Here is an 18414-nt window from a genome sequence, read left to right as displayed (position 1 = left end):
TCGAATGAGCCCTTTTCGAAGTTTCTACGACTACTCTTTCTATAAAACCTTATATACCCCAAGGGCATAACTTAAAACCCTTACCCTGAGGGCTGTGTGTGTGTGGGGGGGGGGGGGTTATCATCCTCATAGACATTATTTCCAAAACTTTCAACTACGTTGAACAATATGGATACCTCAAAATTTTGATTGGATGTGTTTGGGGAAATGGTAGGCGTGACGGGGGTTAGTTGCCCTTCAATCCCCTTCGACAATTAAATAGCACAGTAGCCCTTTCGATTTCCAATCGAATGAGTCCTTTTTGAAATTTTTACAACATAACTATACATAAAAACTTTATATGCCCCCAGGGCATAACTTAAAACCCTGGACCTAAGGGCTCTGAGGGAGTTATCATCTTCAAAGATCAATTTCCAAGACTTTTAACTACGTTGAAAAAAAAAATAGCTATCTAAAAATTTTGATTGGATGTGTTTGGGGAAATGATGAGCGTGAGAGGGGCGTTAGTTGCCCTCCAATCACTTTCGACAATTAAATAGGGCAGTAGCGCTTTGAATTTCCAAACGAACGAACCCTTTTTTGAAGTTTCTGTGACAACACTTTCTATAAAACCTTATATGCCCCCAGGGCTTAACTTACAACCCTTCTGTAAGTTATGCTGTGTTATCCTCAAAGACATTAATTCCGGACTTTTCAATTACGTTGAACAAAATGGCTATCTCAAATGAACTACGTTGAACAATATGGATATCTAAATTTTGATTGGAGGTGTTTGGGGAAATGGTAGGCGTGACGGGGGGTTATTTGCCCTTCAATCCCCGTCGACTATTAAAAAGCACACTAGCCCTTTCAATTTCCAATCGAATGAGCCCTTTTTGAAGTTTTTACAACATCACTTTTTAACAACTTTCTATAAAAACCTTATATGCCCCCAGGGCATAACTAATAACCCCGGCCCTGAGGGCTCTGAGGGGGTTATCATCCTCAAAGGCCTAATTTCCAAGACTTTTAACTATTTAAAGAAAATGGATATCTCAAAAATTTGATTGGACGTGTTTGGGGAAATGGTGGGCGTGAGAGGGGGGTTAGTTGCCCTGCAATCACTTTTGACTATTAAAAAGGGCACTAGCCCTTTCAATTTCCAATGAAATGAGCTCTTTTTGAAGTTTTTACAACATCACTATCTATAAAACCTTATATGCCCCCAGGGCATAACTTACAACCCTGGCCCTGAGGGCTCTGAGGGCGTTATCATCCTGAAAGACCTAATTTCGAAAACTTTTAACTACGTTGAACAAAATGGCTATCTAAACATTTTTATCAGATGTGTTTGGGGAAAAGGTGGGGGTGAGAGGGGGTTAGTTGCCCTCCTATCACTTTTGACTATTAAAAAGGGCACTAGACCTTTGAATTTCCAATGAAACGAGCTCTTTTTCAAATTTCTACGACAAAGCTTTCCACAAAAACCTTATATGCCCCCAGGGCATAACTTACAACCCTTGCCCTGAGGGCTGTGGGGGAGTGTCATACTCAAATATATAATTTATAAAATCATACTATAAAAACATTATATGCTCCCCCTAGGCATAACTTACAACCCTTGTCCTGAGGGCTGTGGGGGGTTGTAATCCTCAAAGACCTAATTTCCGGAACTTTCAACTACGTTGAACAAAATGGCTATCTCAAAAGTTTGATTGGATGGGTTTGGGGAATAGGTGGGCGTGAGAGGGGGTTAGTTGCTCTCCAATCACTGTCGACTATTAAAAAGGGCAAAAATGATCTGAATTTCCAAACAAATGAGCCCTTTTTGAAGTTTCTACGACAAAGCTTTCTATAAAAACCTTATATGCCACCAGGGCATAACTTACAACCCTTGTCCTGAGGGCTGTGGGGGAGTGCCCTCCTCAAAACATAATTTATATCTGGAAATCAACTACACTGAACAAAATGGCTGGCTATCTCAATTTTGATTGGATGTGTTTGGGGAATTGGTGGGCGTGGAAGGGGGTGTTAGTTGCCTTCCAATCACTTTCGACTATTAAAAAGTGCACAAGCCACTCCAATTTTCAATCGAATGAGCCCTTCTCGAACTTTCTATGACAACTCCTTCAATTCGAAGTGCCCTGGTCTAGAATAAAAAAAATACATAAACAAGGCATTGTGCCAACATCGTTCTTTACTTAGGCAGAGCGATTGCGCTGCCTATGATATTAAATCTCCGTTATGGGTTTTTAGGACATGTTGATCTTTCATGGCGCAATTTTCATCAGGACCACACCTTGCTCAGGGAAGTTCTGCTCTGTTTTCAAATATTATTCAAATCAATGAATTTTGAATACTTGGAAACAGAATAAAAAGCAGAAATTTTTCACGCACACATTAATGTCATAGTTCACTTTTTTTTTAATTCGGGAAAACTTTTTTATAGCTTAGTAGCTGTACTGAAGTGTGCAATTCAACTAACCTGAAATGAAAATGAATTCGGCGTTCACAAGAGATACTGAGTCTTACGTAAAATCTTAAAGACAATCTTACTGTTATCAAGTTTGGTAGCTTTACTTTTTGACAGTTCATAACTGATGGGCTATATCGTGATTTTAAAGTCAATAGCATTTTGGCCCTATTCTGGTAAAATTGAGATTTTGTGGCACAAAATGTGGCACAATTTCGGTTCAATTACCCTCCTCCTGGGATGTTACCACCCCCTTTATTCAATATTAGAAAAAAAAATCAACAAAATAACCCGAATAAACATGCACCAATCACCATTCTTCTTGGAAGAAATGGACAATGTTGTGTCTATGTTGACAATAACTAGAAATCTCCCTTCTAGGTTTCTACGGCAAATTGAATTTCAGGCGCAATCATGATTGCAGTGGTAGCTGCTACCTAGTAAAGAGCGAACCACAGCCCATAGTAACCAAAAGTTGGAAATTGCGTTTAGAAAAAAAGCTACCTTATGATAAAAATTGCCATCTGACACTGATTCAGGAATTGTGACTATTATTTCGGTTCATCTTAAAAGTAAAAGTTTATTGCGAAAAGAAATTTATGGTGATTTACAAAAAAAGCCCGAAACCCCTCGAGAATGGCGTCATATCAAAATAAAAAGCGCACCATTGGAATCAGCATTGTCGAAAACCTTGTACAGAGAAATTACAATCTCCCTCACTGAACAACAAAGAAAATCGCTTTTTTGCATCGGTAGCACTGATCTGTTTCCCGTTTTTTTTTCTAGCAGGTCTCAGGGGTGGCCAGAGCATCATAGAGAGATGTGTAATAGCTCATTTGAAAGGAAATCAAACTTGTAAGTTACCTTTTTAAGTGACCAAAATGATTGGAGGGCAACTAGCCGCCCCCCTCCCTACAGGCCCCGCCCCCCCAAGTCATCTAATCAAAATTTCGAGATAGCCATTTTGTTCAACATAGTTCAAAGGTCCAATATCTATGGTTTTACTGATGATATGACCCTCCATAGTCCCCGGGGAAAGGGCTCTGCGTTGTATTGTTATCTGACGAACCGATATTTTGCGTATCGGTATGGGCGTATTGTTATTGGGCGTTTTGGTATCACCTGTATCTTAGACAAATTTGTAGTAGCTCATATAAAAGATATTGCTCATGTATACGTCCGTCCTTCCTATTAATTCCACCATCAGCAAGTTCCACGAGACGATAAAAAATGGCACTTGTGATGTCTTGTCAAGTAGAAGAGCCGGGGCTACTGGGCTAACGAAACTTTTTAAAGCAACTTTTTATTGCTCATTTCAAAGCTATTACTCATATTTACGTAATTTTTATCGATTCTATCGTCCTTAAGTATGATATAGCACTAAAAACAGGGGCACAATTTTGTCAAAACCCTGAGGAGGGGGGGGAGAATGTGGACCAAACCTTCCTAGATCAAGTGAAAATGTCAGTGAGAAATAAAAATAAGCCTTATAGTACCATAAATGCAAAGAATTACTAAAGAAAACTGGTCCTTTTCTCTGAATAGGCCCTTTTCTCTGAAAAAACGATATCATCATTGCAATAATTATGGTCCAGAACCCTTAACTGGAGGTTTTCAAGAACATCTCCCGTATGTTCCTCCTCCAAGCCCCCTTAATAAGCTACTAAATTAATGTACAACAACCAATATATCAAATCCGATTATTAGAGGCGGTGGTTCTGTTAGTACAGCGGTGGACTTGAAATTAGAGTGTCCTGGGTTTGATTCCCAATTGTTTGTTTTTTCAATCACGGTTTTGTTTCTTTCTATATGATCATTTTCAGATAATGTCACTGTTTTTATTAATGTGATGCACTCATTTTTGAAAGCATGTCCCGGGAACGTATTTTGTCAAGCATTTTGATTCCAAAGGAAATAGAGGTCATCCAGTTCATGGTTTGCAACGAAATTCTTAGTAGATCACTAAATCCATACCCTAACGTATGACGTAATTTTGTCAAAACTTTGTGTGTGTGTGAGAGGGGGGGGGGGGGTATAATCTGGAGCCAATTTCCCCAAATCAAGTAAAAATGATAGAGAAAAACTTAAAAATGATCCATGTAGTAATAAAAAAGGCAAAAGTGCACCAAAGAAAACTGCCCTGTTTCAGTGAATTCTTGAATTATGCAGACTTATCTTACATTTTTGGAGAAACTAAATTTCACCTGGGGGGCGGGATACTGGGGTCTGGGGGAAAACCGTGGTAAGGGAGAGGCAGTTGCTCCCTCTGTCCCATAGTGAATCACGTTCCTGGCGCCAACCTCTTACCTCTTAGTGACTGGAGAAGCGTAGGGACCTGGTTGTGGAACCACTTAAAGTCTTATATTAAAAGAGAGATTTCTTATTGTTATACTTACTTATTCAAATTATTTACTTGACAATGCCGCTGTAATATTCTCTCCATACGCAAGATTCTGCATCCAAAGAGGAAGAAAAACAAATGAAAACAGTTCTGTAGGAGAATTCAGGTAATTCTTCCCAAAATTTTTGAAATGAAAACAAACTTATCGTAACTTTAAAAAAAAAAAAGATTTCCGAGGCAAGTAAAGAGCGAAGTTGAAACTGAAAACAAACAAAAATTATTACTTTACAGCCTATCTAACATATATCAAGAAAACTAGTGCAAATAAATCAACTGGTGATAATTCCCTATGTTTGCAGGATTACAGAAAACTAGCGCTTTACTGAAAACACAAAACAATATAAAAGTTTTGGTACAGTGCAAATAAACATTTAACGGCACTTTTAACAGTATAAAAGTAAAATATTTGTTATATTGTTGCTTTATTTATTTATTTTTCGTTTTGCCATTTGGCATCACTTCTGCACAATGAGCTTAGTTGAATGATTGACTGTCATTTTGGATCTGAAAGACATTTCATGATTATTTTGTAGACAGGTTCGAAGTGAAGGAATCTTATTAGTATTAAGACTGCAGACTCGCCTTAAAACTTGTATCACAACTTGAAATTCTCCGTTTTACAGAGTGAAGTAACTGGATGTCCAGAGTCGATATCATGGTTGATATGTCCTCCATTTCGACTAATACTAGGTGAGACCAAGATGTCGTCAAATAAATCAATCCATTATTTGTATGCTGTTTAATAACTGTAAACTTATTATTTTTATGCCTACATTTTTAAGATAATTTTAATTGCATACTGAAAGTTACTGACATCACAGCTCCTGTAGGACGATGAAAAGCGTTATAGGTTGGTTTATTGTTGTGAGGCTATGTGTTTACTTTTGACTCCTAAATCAACATTCTTGTTTTTTATACTTGGTTTTTGTATTTTCAGTAAAGCACTAGTTTTCTGTAATCCTACAAACATAGGGATATATCACCAGTTGATTTATTTGCACTAGTTTTATTGACATGTGTTAGATAGGTTGTGAAGTAATAATTTTTGTTCGTTTTAAGTTTCACCTTTAAGTTTAAGTTTAACTTCGCTCTTTACTTCCCACGGAAAAACTTTGTTTTTTTAAAAATTAATTTACATCAAGACCATACACCTTGTTGAGGAATCTTTACCCTGTTTCCTAAAATTTTGTAAGTTAATGAATTTTGCACATTTGGAATGTGAAAAGAAAGTTGATTCTTTTTGTGCATTTATTGCTGTTACAATCTTCTTTTTTTTAAGTTCGGAAAGGTTTTATTATAGTTCGGCAAGTATAATGAAGTTTCCAATGCAATAAACCTAATAAAGGTGGTTTCCACGTTCACAAACTAACCTTTCACCTTACATTTGACCTTAGAGGTAGTCATACTATCACCAAGATGATAGCAGTAGGCCTACTGAGTAAAGTAATCGGATTATCGACGCTTCTTGACCACTAGGGTCCATTCGTCGGCCCTGCAGTGTGTTGCTACAGCCAGGTTTGATCTCTGGGAACGCATTATTAAGCTAAAGTCAAACCCACTGCGCCATCATAGGACAATATAGCAGTATTGAATATCCCTTGTGTTCGATTTGAAAAAGCTGTTTTGACATTCAAAACTAACATTTACCTTATGTTGACCCTTGGTTACCTTACCTTTACTAAGTTTGGTAACAACGATGAATTGTCTCATAAGACGTTGCAGATAGGTCTCATGTAACATTGCAGCCTTGCATATAATGCAGCTAATCCCACTCCTTCACAATTAAAGCAACGCCGATTCATAACGTACCTATTTTCACAAGTAGCACCAAAACATAAAATAAATAGCAGCTCATTGTGACACGAGGCCACCCTGAGGCGATAGTAGCAGCACAAAGTTATGTCAGTTTTTGGCTAAATACACCTCTATGGTTCCCACTGAGCACTTTGCGAAAGATAAGACCGTCGCAAAAACAAAGGTAAGTAATATGTAGTAAAAGATAAGTAAACAAAGGTAAGTAATATGTAAAAACAAAAACAGTTGTTAGTTTTACTAACAACTGTGTTTCCACGCTAACAGATAAATATTAGTTAGTGAAACTCCCTAAAAACTTCGTTGAAGAAAACTGATGAATTTTGAGTATACAATTCAATGAATTCAGAGAATTAAAACAACAGCTGTTTCTTTATAAGATAACTGAAGAAAAAATTCGTGCTTGACAATTTTATATTGTACTGAATGACAATTTCATATTAGCAAAGTAAGGTCCATAACAATCTGAACTTGTTTCTGATTTTGGATTGATTTTAGCTTACTAATCACAGACTATCTTACATTTGCAATAGCATATTTGGCAATGTGAATGTGCATTACACTTAGTGGTGATTGCATATTGCGTGATGGCAATGTGATTGCATCATTGCCATTGATGATGGCCAATAATGGCTATGTGTATTGCAATTAAGAGTGATTTCATTTTGGCTAAGTAAGGTCCAAATCAATGTTCATTTGTTTGTGATTGGTCCAAATCATTGTACGTTTGTTTGTGATTGTTGGATTTATTTTAGCTCATAAATCATAGACCATCTTACAGTTTCAGAAGCACAAGTGACAATATGAAATTTTTATTATACTTGTTTTACATTTTGATAGGCAAATTCAAATATTATTTACGTTTTAAGGTCTGACTTTTCAACCTCTCACAAAATTAGTGCGTTTCCACGAATTGATAGTAGTAAATTTTGGTTATTAAAATTCCAATTTCCATATTAACAGCAAACAGAAAATTGCTAGTGACAACATTAACAAGGAGGAAACATGAATAAAAGAGAAATTAAACCAAAATCAAACTTACAGATTTGAGTACAACATTATTATCAGAGTCAGCAAATCGTTCCAAAATTGTAACAAAACATTTCGAAATATCGCCAAATTTGAGTTTCAGGATGGAAGACGGAACTCTTTTAATACACATACTCAGTAATGACAGAACTGCTCCGACAGACTCTTCAGTTTGCGCTCCCTCCAGTGTTGTCATCTGCAAAATAATTACAAATTTTAAGAATATATCGCCTTTTGGTAAAGCGTAAGGTCAGTTTCAGACAGGGGCAAATTACGTGAATTCTTCTTCAAACCGAAGAAGAAGAAGAATTTGAAAAATACCGGATCTATGGCCATGAAGAAGAAGACGGAGCTTCGCCTATACACAACATGACGTCCTCTAAATTGAGAAATGATGAACCTAAACCATAGTAACTTTAAAAAAATGGAATAAATTTCGGTACTTGTATGACATATCAACAACAGCGTTGCAGCCCCACTATACTTTGCCCCCGACTCCCCTGATGTGCAAATATATAGCCTAAATTATATATTTCATATCTGTGCATCTCAGTTGTTTCAATCCGTGTACCTGTAAACTGAATCCACTGTGACGAAACAAAAACTGGAAAAACAAGCTATGGGTGGGAGAATGCATTTAAAACATATAATTTTGGGCTATATATTTGCACATTAGGAGGGGGGCAAAGTATAGCGGGGCTGTATGCAAAATGCGTTAACAATGATTATTCTGCATATTATGAAGTAAGAATTGTTTTTAACATGGGTACTTGCTGTGGTCGATACATAATACAAGTACCTAAATTTCTAAAAAAAAAAGTACAAAAAAAAGATTAAACTAACATATAAAATTTATGTTGCCCTGTGGGCGAGTTGTAACTGGCACTTGTCCTTACCTTCCAGCAAGACGAAAATATACAAAAAGGGCAAAGTATCACTGCAGCAAACGAATTGAAGACACATATAGGAAAAGAGCATGTGTTTCAAACGTTCACCCCTCCTAAAAGGGTTTGAAATATTGTCCCCCTTCCCATGACCTTCGAAGAACTAGTTCGGATGCCCTCGTCCTCTTTTTTTTACATCATATTTAGCAATGCAAGACACACACAAAGTGCCAAATGCGCTGCTAATCCTTTACCAGGTTTCATTGCTAGATTTATACATCTATTGGACCTTGAGTTGGAGGAATCAGCAAATGACTTTAGTAGGGTAAATTCTTAAGGACAATAATTCCAGATTGGCATGCGGCCCAAAGAAAGCTGTTTCAAGCCTCCTTTGAGTACCCAGGTTGATCTTTGCACATACTTACTATCTTATTTTGTACCTGACTAACAGCAGCAAAAGGAGAGAAAGCTTTTCAAACTACATGTCAAATTGTTTCTTTTTTTCCTTTTAAAAAATACAAAGTCACATAAGCTAATAAAATCTATTTCGCTTATATTTTTTTCTTCAATACGTAGGGAATTTTAAGTTTCACAAGGAAACAAGCAGGAACGGATCCATTCGAAAATTTTCTTTTCAAAAGTATTTTCACAGAGAGGGGGAAGAAAGAGGAGGAAAGAAAGAGATAGAGAGAGGTGAGGGGATAGAGGAAGGGGGAGAGAGATCGGAAGGAGAGAAGGAAAAAATAGAGAGAAAAGAGAGATTACCAGGCGATAAAAAAAATGAAAAACATACCAAAGCTCCAAAATACTCAGTCTCTGTTTCTTTTCCGCCGTTACTTTTTATGACTTCAGCAACGGCAGCCAGAATAGCCAACATTTCTTTGTGTAAAGCTGAGTCAGGCTGAAAACCTTTCAAAAGCCTTCAACAGAATAAGAATGAAGTACTTTCTTGAAATGGGACAAATAAGACAAATGATGGGTATAGCCCTTCATAACCACATACCTGAGCTCAAAACTCAATTTTCAATGTGCAGCCTCTGTAGACAAACTTCCCCAATATCTTATCAAAGTTTGGGCTGTATGGACCTCAGTAATTGCCTTTTTGTTTTTCGTGTGGGAGCTCTTTTTCTTTTCTTCTTTGCTGTTTGAGTTTTCTTAGTTTAAAGCTTTCGCTTTATTAATACTTTTTTCTTATCTATTGCCATTTTGATTTGTGCTCTGTCAAAGATGGTTTATTTTATATCTGTCTATTCTTCCCCTTGGTCTTTCTTTCAAATCTTCTATTTCCCGCGGTTTTATTTCACTAAAGACGGCTCCTGAAAAGTGTTAGGCTGAAATTGCCATTTATGATCCAATTATAGATCTTCCATACAACTAATATTGCTAGCAACTCACTGAAGCACCAAGCTACACGAGGCCAACACCAGTTGTGCATGCTCCTCCTTCATCCGAATCTATTAACATCTTCACTCTCTACCCCCCCCCCAAGCACCAACAAGCTCTAGTTTCCTTTAATTTCTTCCTTATGAACTATTCAAACCCCATTCAGGGACGATCTGCTTTTCATTTAGACTGTATAGCCAAAAAGCACAATATTTGGCAATCTGCCATCTGCAAAACGTGGGCTAGCCAACCTTTCTTTCATTGGAGCCTTAAAAAGCGGAAATGAACCACATTCTTTCGTGCAGCTTAGTATTTGATATAAGACTAGTAAAACGAGTACTGCAAATTATCTTTACAAATATTTTAGAAGTATTGAATATTCTCTTATTTCTACTCAAGAGGTTTTAAGAAAAAAGTCAACGAATATATTTAATTAAAACTTTACCAGTATACTAGCAAAGAGAAACAAAGCAAGTACATGCCCTTTTGCACAGATCGGGGTAATTTACCCCCCCCCCCCCTCCCCAACAACTATAACCTAAAAAATGGCTGTAACAGCTTGAATCTCCATATCCCCAAAGGAAAATCCAGATCAACCACGTGTTAAGTTCTGAACATTTATGCAGTACAAAAAATTACGAAATCAGCCATGAAATTGATAGATGTTGGAAAGGTCTCTTCAATTCCAAATTAGGAAGCTTCTGCAAACATGTTTCTGGTGACCAATTGGGATTTTTCCGAAATATTACAGTGGTTATTCCCTACTAGAGACATATGAAAGCCCAAAAGAGCTTGCCAGAGTAGCCTATTCAATCCTAAATTAGGCAGCTTCTAACAAAATGGATCAAACGACCACTTAGATATTTTTTTAGAAATACTACGGTGGTTATTTCACACTAGAGACATATTCCAAATTGAAACTTTCCTTGTTAAGCTCGTTGCCTCTTTTCTTTCTAATAGATCTCAAGCAGTTAAATATCTAAATTGTTTCTCAGATCATCTCCCCATATTTAATGGCATCCCTCGGGGGACTCTTCTAGGCCCTCTGCTTTTTTCTCTTACGATTAACAGCCTTTCAACCCTTAATGACAATCGATGGAAATTTGTCAATGACTTGACAGTTTTAGAGATATGTCATAAAAACATGTTTAGCAACCCAATGGGCATACTCCAAGATATTGCCTGTGAGGCCTCTTCCCTTGACATGACAGTTAACCCTTCTAAATCCGCAATAGTCCCTTATCCCGTTTCCTCAAATCCCCTCCCCTTTTTCTTGCTCCTATTCCTCCTGAAACCTCTGTCAAACCTCTTTAACTCCTTGGTGTTACAATTTCTTCCAATTTGAAATAGGATGTCCATATAAATAATATCCTACGACAAGCAAACTCCTCGCTTTCCCTCCTTAAACTTTTAAATAAATTCAGTTGCCCCTAATCACATTTACTACAAGTATACATTTCTTTTGCGCGTCCCATATTAGAGTACGTTTGTCCTGTGTGGCACCCTGGCCTCTCTAATGAAGCTACACAAAAAATTGAAAATGTCCAAAAGAGAGCTCTAAGAATTATTTTCAAAGAGGGCATGATACCATATTTGCATTTGTTAAATATTTCAAACCTAGAGACCCTCGAGAGACGAAGAAATAATTTGTGCCTCCGTTTTGCAAAAAATGCCATAACAAACCCTCGGACGGCAAGTATTTTCCCCAAACGTCACTCCCCATCCAGATTACGGCCCCCTAGAGCTGTTTCTGATCCCATCCCTGGGTTGTCCCCCCTTCACTGCGTTACTTCGAGATACGGAAGAACTTTTGTCCCCTTTCTTACAGGAAAAATGAATAAAATGTCCCAATAGTTTCTTTTTTTTCCTTTTTTTGTCCCCCCCTTCTTGACCAGTTTTTATTTTTTAACTCTTTTATTGACTTACTGTAGTTGGTTTATTGACACTCTCTTAGTGTCCCTTTTAATTTATATGCATTTATGTCTCGCTCTTTTTTTTCTGTGTATATTCGCTTATTCCCCCCCCCCCCTTCCTTTTTTTATGTCCGTTCTAATTCTTTTTCCGATTCGTATTTGTGTAAGTTTAGTTTGACCAGTTTTTATCTTTTTAACTTTATAATTGACTTTTTACAGTTTTAATTATTGACTGTTAAATGATTGTTCATTATGATTTTTCTATTTCGTTGTTGTTGTTTCATTTTTGCCAGTTTTAGTGCAACCATTTATATTGTTGACTCCGAAGTCCGAATTCAGCCCTTTGTGGCCTTGTGATAGTGATCTTTTTGAAATAAATATCTTATCTTATCTTATCTATCTTATCTTATGAAAGCCCAGAAAACCTTGGTTTTATTTGCATATTATAGTTATTTTTAATTTCTGCAATTATTTATATTATTATAAACAATTACATTTTCAATGCAAAAGGCTTCTAAGCAAGTAAAGCTGCTCAATACATTTTTATTGTATTAATTTCACGGTTTATAAATTGAGTTTTAACTAAACAATAATTAGAAATGGTGTGTTGGCACTATTTCTCCCAAAAAAAATGCATGTTGCGCCAATTGTTGGTGTTAATTCTTCTTCTGTTAGGCATTGAATGGGCTTTCCAGTCCAGACAATTCAGCCCTTTTCCTATTGTCTCTTTATATGAGATGCGTTGGACTACTACAGGTGGTTGATAGTTGTTTGTCTTGATATGGCTCTGTTTTCATTATGTCTTCATTAGCTCTTTTGATTCCAGGAACTGGATGTTTAGGGTATATATGTTGATTTTAGTGCTCTTTGAGCATGTTAGGTCAGCCAGGCTATTGACTGATGATAGAATTTTGTCGTTTTAAAGCACTGTGACAATTTACATTGAAGTATGAGCTGTGCAGGAGTCAGTTTATTGCATTCAAAAAGTGAATCGTTAATTGTTTCATATCTTATATCTGCAAAGTGGGGAAAAGGAGGCAAGTCCAGCAGAATTTGAAAGTTGATAGCAAAATGACTGAAAATTTAGCCCATTTGAGCCTGAGTGGATTCTATGGTAAATTTTTGAGTGGTTCTTATTGGAGAAAAAAGATAAATTTGGTCTATTATATTAGCCAGATGGGTCTCTGATAATCTACATCGAAATATATCTCTGAAAGGGCTTTGTCTCCCACTTAACTGTATTTTCCAATTTAATTTTTCATCTTCTTCTTCTTTTTTATATTATATAAAATTATGTTACAGTAAATGTAGACGGCAAGACGTTGTCTTGCGAGATTCTTAGACAATTACTGATTTTTGTAGGCTATAAGAAACAGAATATATACATCAATTGGCCTAAGACTATACTAACTACAAAAGAAAAAATAATAATAATAAATTGAAAACCCGTCGTAAACAATAAATGTAAAATGACAGAGTATACAAAATAATGCGAAAAGAGGAAACAAAAAGAAAACATACTAAAAAAAATAACAACAAAAGCAACAACTTCTTAAATAGTATACAAAATAGTACGAAAAGAGGAAACAGAAAGATAACATACTCAAAAATTACAACAGAAACAACAACTTCTTCGAAAATAGCAGCAAGGACAACAACTTCTGAAAGGAGGAGAAAAAAAAAGAAAACAGAGGGAAAATTAAACAAGCAAACTTGGCCACTCGTGAAATTAGAATTGCTGGTTTTGTTTTTTGCCGGCTAATAAGTGTCTCAACAGCTAGATTTGGGTCCGCTAGGTTATAGCGCCGAACCAGAAAACTATTTTTTGTCCAAGGTGGCAATTTTAGTAGGTACTTGGCAAAACGGAAAAATAAAGAGCGGATTTAAGACTTTTCACGGTTTGCCAATAATTTCCAGAAAGGGGTCACATATAATATATGTGGCAAGGCGGTAGCGTTGTAAATACTTGTCAGTAGTGGACGGTTAAATCTCAGAGTGGATTTAACGATCAAAGCATAGGAGCTGGAAATTCACCGTTCAAGATATGAGATCAGGAGGGAGCGGGTATGCTGTAATGAGGTACCTACTGGCAGCCCCAGATATACTATTTTATCAACTGTTTTACTGAGCAATCACCTAGTGTGACATTAGTAGGAGGGTCATTCTTCCAACTGTAAAGAAAGATTTCCGACTTTTGGGAGTTAAATCTCAGACCGACTTTCACGTAATTGGACTGCAGACATGAGAATATTTCTTAAAGGCGGTTAAGCGTCCGGCTGAGATTCAGCGTGTCATCAGCATAGCATACTAGGGAGATGTCAATGGAACTGAGAATGCATGATAAAGGACAGCTATCTTGAGGCTCAATAATGTAGTTGTTGGATAAATTGTGGATAAAACTGTCCCCTGACGGGCACCTTTGCGGACTGGTATCGAAGCTGACCATAGTGCTGGCGGAATGCCGTTATCGGAAGGGATCTTGAGTTGCACGCGAAGGCGAGAGTAAAGATCACAGAAAGCCCGAATAATTATTTAAGTTCAATCCTCTTTTAGCTGAGTATAGCAACATAAGCGCATGAATCAATGGATCAAACACTCTCTGCAGGTCAACGCCACCGATTGCTAGGCTTTCTCCTAATTTGTGTGCATCTAGGAGTGCATTTGCAACGACATTGAGCGCTTCAGCACAACCAATACCGAGTTAGAAACCGAATTGTCTTGGAAGATTGCAACACAGTTTCTCAAGCTCATCTACGAATAAAAGTTCAAATAACTTGCAAAGAGAAGTAGCAATCGTTATTGGACGGAAAGAGGAGCATTGCATGGTAATTTTTCCTTTTTTAGGAACTGGCGTAAGATCTCCAATTGAGAAAGTGGTTGAGACAATACCCTGAATGAGGAAAAATGAAAAGATTATGAAGCTTATGACTTTCAACTTCCTATACGTAATCAGAAATAGGGACAGGAACATGTACCATGATCCTTAACTGCATCCCATACACAGACATAGAAAACTAATGTAGCAAATTAGCTGACGGTATTAAACATTCTATTAGAGCTGACAATATATCATAACATTCAATAAACCCCCCCCCCCCTGACAAAATTTTGACCAAGCATTTCATTTTTCATATTTTGGTACAAATCTTTGTTTAGGGCCAGATCCAGCACCTCAGGAAAGGATCAGATTCCATTATGGTAACCTGCTTTTGGTCAACAGCTTTATGGGCTCTAATCAATTTGGTGATATGGTTCTTCCACTCTTCACCTTCCACTATTTTTTATTTCTTCTTCTCTTTGCTCTGTGTCACCCCCTGGAGAGTACCACCCGGGGCGCTCCGCATCTCCCCCTCCCCGAGTTTTGCCAGGGCATTTTGGGCTACAAGAAAAGTATTTGGAATTTTGAGAATTTGGAATTGGAATGTGTTATTAATTTGGAATTTATAACACAAAAATTACGAAAAAAAAAACAAACCTAGAGAAAGAGGCATTAGTGCAGTTTGTGTAATTAGTGGCAAATGTTTCAGCAAAAGATTCTCCTCCAACACTAAGCTCGTCATCGTCTTCCATTCGATTGTCAGCACCAACTGCAGCATTGTGTTTTTGAAGACTTTCAGTTGTTAGTAGATTCTTCCCTATTACACCTAAAAGAAAAGTATGAGTGTATTTACAAGGTAAGACTTGGATTTTTAAAGAATTTTTGTTATCAGCACATCTATCCCTGCTAGGTCATTTGGAAGGTGCTGTGGAACCATAGATCATTGGTTTAGAACAGAGGTCAAAGGTGTGACTATAAACTCAGCCAGAGTCAACCCAGCTCTAAACGGGTACCTGGAAAAATCTGGGGGAAAAACATGGGAAGCGTCGGACGATTTGCCCCCAACCACGCATTACACTCTCGGACGAAGGCAGAAAATCAGGAGATCAGTACCTGCACTAAGCAGACTCTTGGCCACCATGCAAAAACGTTTTTTAAGAAAGTTTTTAAATCTGAAAGCAAACATAGGTATATTTACATCAACCAATCAATCAATTTATTTACTGCGCCGTAATATTATAAAAATAGCAGTGGCATTGTCAACATTATCAACATCAAATTAAAGTACTAAAAACAATTAACCATGTGCAATTATTAAATGATTCGGCAAAATATGGTACAAATGAAGATAAATAGCGCTGACTTGAATTCGGTGCTGGTTGTTTCAGGACAACTTTAACAGCAGCTTTGCTCCTCGTTACAGGACTGTCAATTCTTGGCTCTAAGAAATCCAGTGAAATGCTTCTATGCCATTGTGGAAGAAGGTATTGGTGGCCGAGCCTCATGACTGCTTCGTGTCTGCGTTGGAATAGGGTTTTGAGACCGAGCCTCTGGAAACTCTCCTCGTATGAACCGTTGGCTTGGCCGAGGATGATGCGGCAAGCCCGTTTCTGCATCTTCTCTATTTGCTTGTTCTGTTCTTTTAAGCCCCGATGCCAGACTTGACAACCGTATTCCAGGGCAGGTAAGATGTATGTTTTTAGGATGTTTGTAAGGGCCAGGGTAGTAAAACCAAAGCGTTTCAGGTTCGCGAACGATCTTAGTAGTCCTGCTACTTTGCTTACAATCTTGTTAACTTGGGAATCCCATTTCAGGTTTTTATCAATAACAGTTCCACTGATTTGAGCTCAACTTCTGTTTCAATGTTGCCTGTGTGTTTCTTGAGGAAGTTCACTCTCAAGACAACACTTTTCCTTTCAACACTTTTCCATCCTAGCTTCCTGAGTCTCCATTGTCAGTTCATCTAAGGCTAGCTTAAGCTCGTCTTTGGCTGTGGCTAATTGACACAAAAGAGACAAGGAGACATCATCAGCAAACTTGGCCCTGTTTCGCCTTTTCTTTAGTAGCTCATTGACTGCTATAACGAAAGCAATCGGGCCCAGGATAGCACCCTGTGGGGCACCATAGGTAATCCTGAGGAACTCGGAAAAGATAAGATAAGATTTATTGCTGAAAAATGGCTATCACAAGCCCAAAAAGGCCGAATTCGCACTTTAGCGTCAAATACAGCGAAAAAAGAATAACAAAAACAAACAATCAAACAACAACAGCAAATTATAAAAGGGTCAATGTCAAATACATAAAAATGTTAAAAACAAAAACAAAGTACAAAGTAAACTCATAAAATTAGAAGGCCAATGTCGTCAGCAAAAATATAACAACGTCAAACGTCAGCAAACAAAAAAAAACATAAGTTAGTTGGTGACTAACAAACATAAATATAAAATCCCCAAATTTGCAAAATGGGTATTAAATTAATAACTATGAGGTAAGGAGTGAGTGAGGGGGGGGGGCAGCGGAGATTCAGTGGTTGAAAATGTTAACTATGTAAGGGATAAAAGTTCTTCTATATCTTTCCGTGAAAACTCTTATTGGGGTGAGAAGGGGGATTTTTGTTGACACACAACACAGGAGGCGGGGTCAAAGGGGTGAATATTGACCAGGGAAAAGGGGAGTTGTTCGAGGGTTATGAAGGGCATTGTTAGGAAAACGCAAGGTAATTTTTGCTCTCCTTTCCTTAAGGGTGACAAGATTAGCTCTCCTAAGAAGGGAAATATAAGGTACTTTACCCTCATTGAAGATAATTCTTAGGCACCTTATAATATATAGCGAGGAAGATAGCGAGGAAGATATATATAAGATAGCGAGGAAGAGTTGAACACACTTAAGTCTGCCACTCAGGAAGCTAGCAAGTAGCATTACAATGAATTGTCTCGCTCCCATGTAGTTGGCTCCGCTGACAACGACTGGGTGGGCCAGATAATCAAATGAATTCACCATATCGGCAATCAAGAGGTCCGCGATTGGCATTGGCACTGTATACGCTTTTTTGAAGCAGTTGGGGAAGGTACCGTCAACTAAGCACTGGTTATAAATTGCCGCAAGGGGTACACATAGTTCCTTGGCGCAATGGACCAGTCCAGCTGGGGGTACCTCTTTCGGATAGGCCACCTTACGGGGATCAAGTTTGGCTAGTTTTTTTCAACTTCTTCCGGCGTAATGACTGGAATCTTAGACATTTCTTCTTCTTTAGGTGGGAGTTCTTGGAGAGGGGGGTGTTTGCTACAGATGCTTGCAAGAAAGGAATTTATTTGGTTGGCGTCAAAGTTTGTTCCCACTTTCGTCCAAGATTTCAGGATTATTTTTTTTCGACCCATAAGTTTTTGCACATTGCTGTGAAAACGCTTGGAGTCGCTGTTCATGAACTTCACTGTTTTTGACCCGTGGATTTTGCGGCCATGAAGACACATCTACTTTGCGGCCATCACTCTACCATCACAGCCATCTACTAAGTTCCATGAGCGTTTTGCTTCGTCTAGACGGTTTGTTTCGAATAGTTCATCTCTTTGTGAGATGAGCTCTCGGATTTTGTCGGGCATCCACGCTTTATCAAGTTGTTTGATCGTTTTCTCTTTTCTAGGTAAACAGTCTTCAAATCCCTTAAACGTTAGGGCGAGGAAGTCTTCTGCAATAGAGTTAGCATTGTCAAGTTTCAGAATGTC

General features: G+C 37.7%; 1 protein-coding gene across 1 annotated transcript in view; it reads right to left on the bottom strand.

The window, feature by feature from the left end:
- Positions 1 to 15514, bottom strand: part of LOC148952669 (RRP12-like protein) — a 124636-nt gene extending 109122 nt beyond the window's left edge. The window contains exons 1-3 of the mRNA XM_089087331.1: positions 15350 to 15514; positions 9372 to 9498; positions 7708 to 7890 (exon numbers count right to left, since the gene is read on the bottom strand). Of these exons, the coding sequence (XP_088943457.1) occupies positions 7708 to 7890; positions 9372 to 9498; positions 15350 to 15444 (405 nt within the window). The 5' untranslated portion in view covers positions 15445 to 15514. The remainder of the gene's footprint in view (positions 1 to 7707; positions 7891 to 9371; positions 9499 to 15349) is intronic.
- Positions 15515 to 18414: the final 2900 nt, after the last annotated feature.

The sequence above is a fragment of the Artemia sp. Qi Xiang Cuo genome, chromosome 4 (genome assembly GCF_049724085.1).
Source record: "Artemia sp. Qi Xiang Cuo chromosome 4, ASM4972408v1, whole genome shotgun sequence".
In the NCBI taxonomy this organism is placed as follows: Eukaryota; Metazoa; Arthropoda; class Branchiopoda; order Anostraca; family Artemiidae; genus Artemia; species Artemia sp. Qi Xiang Cuo.
This window is presented reverse-complemented; position numbering and strand designations above follow the sequence as displayed.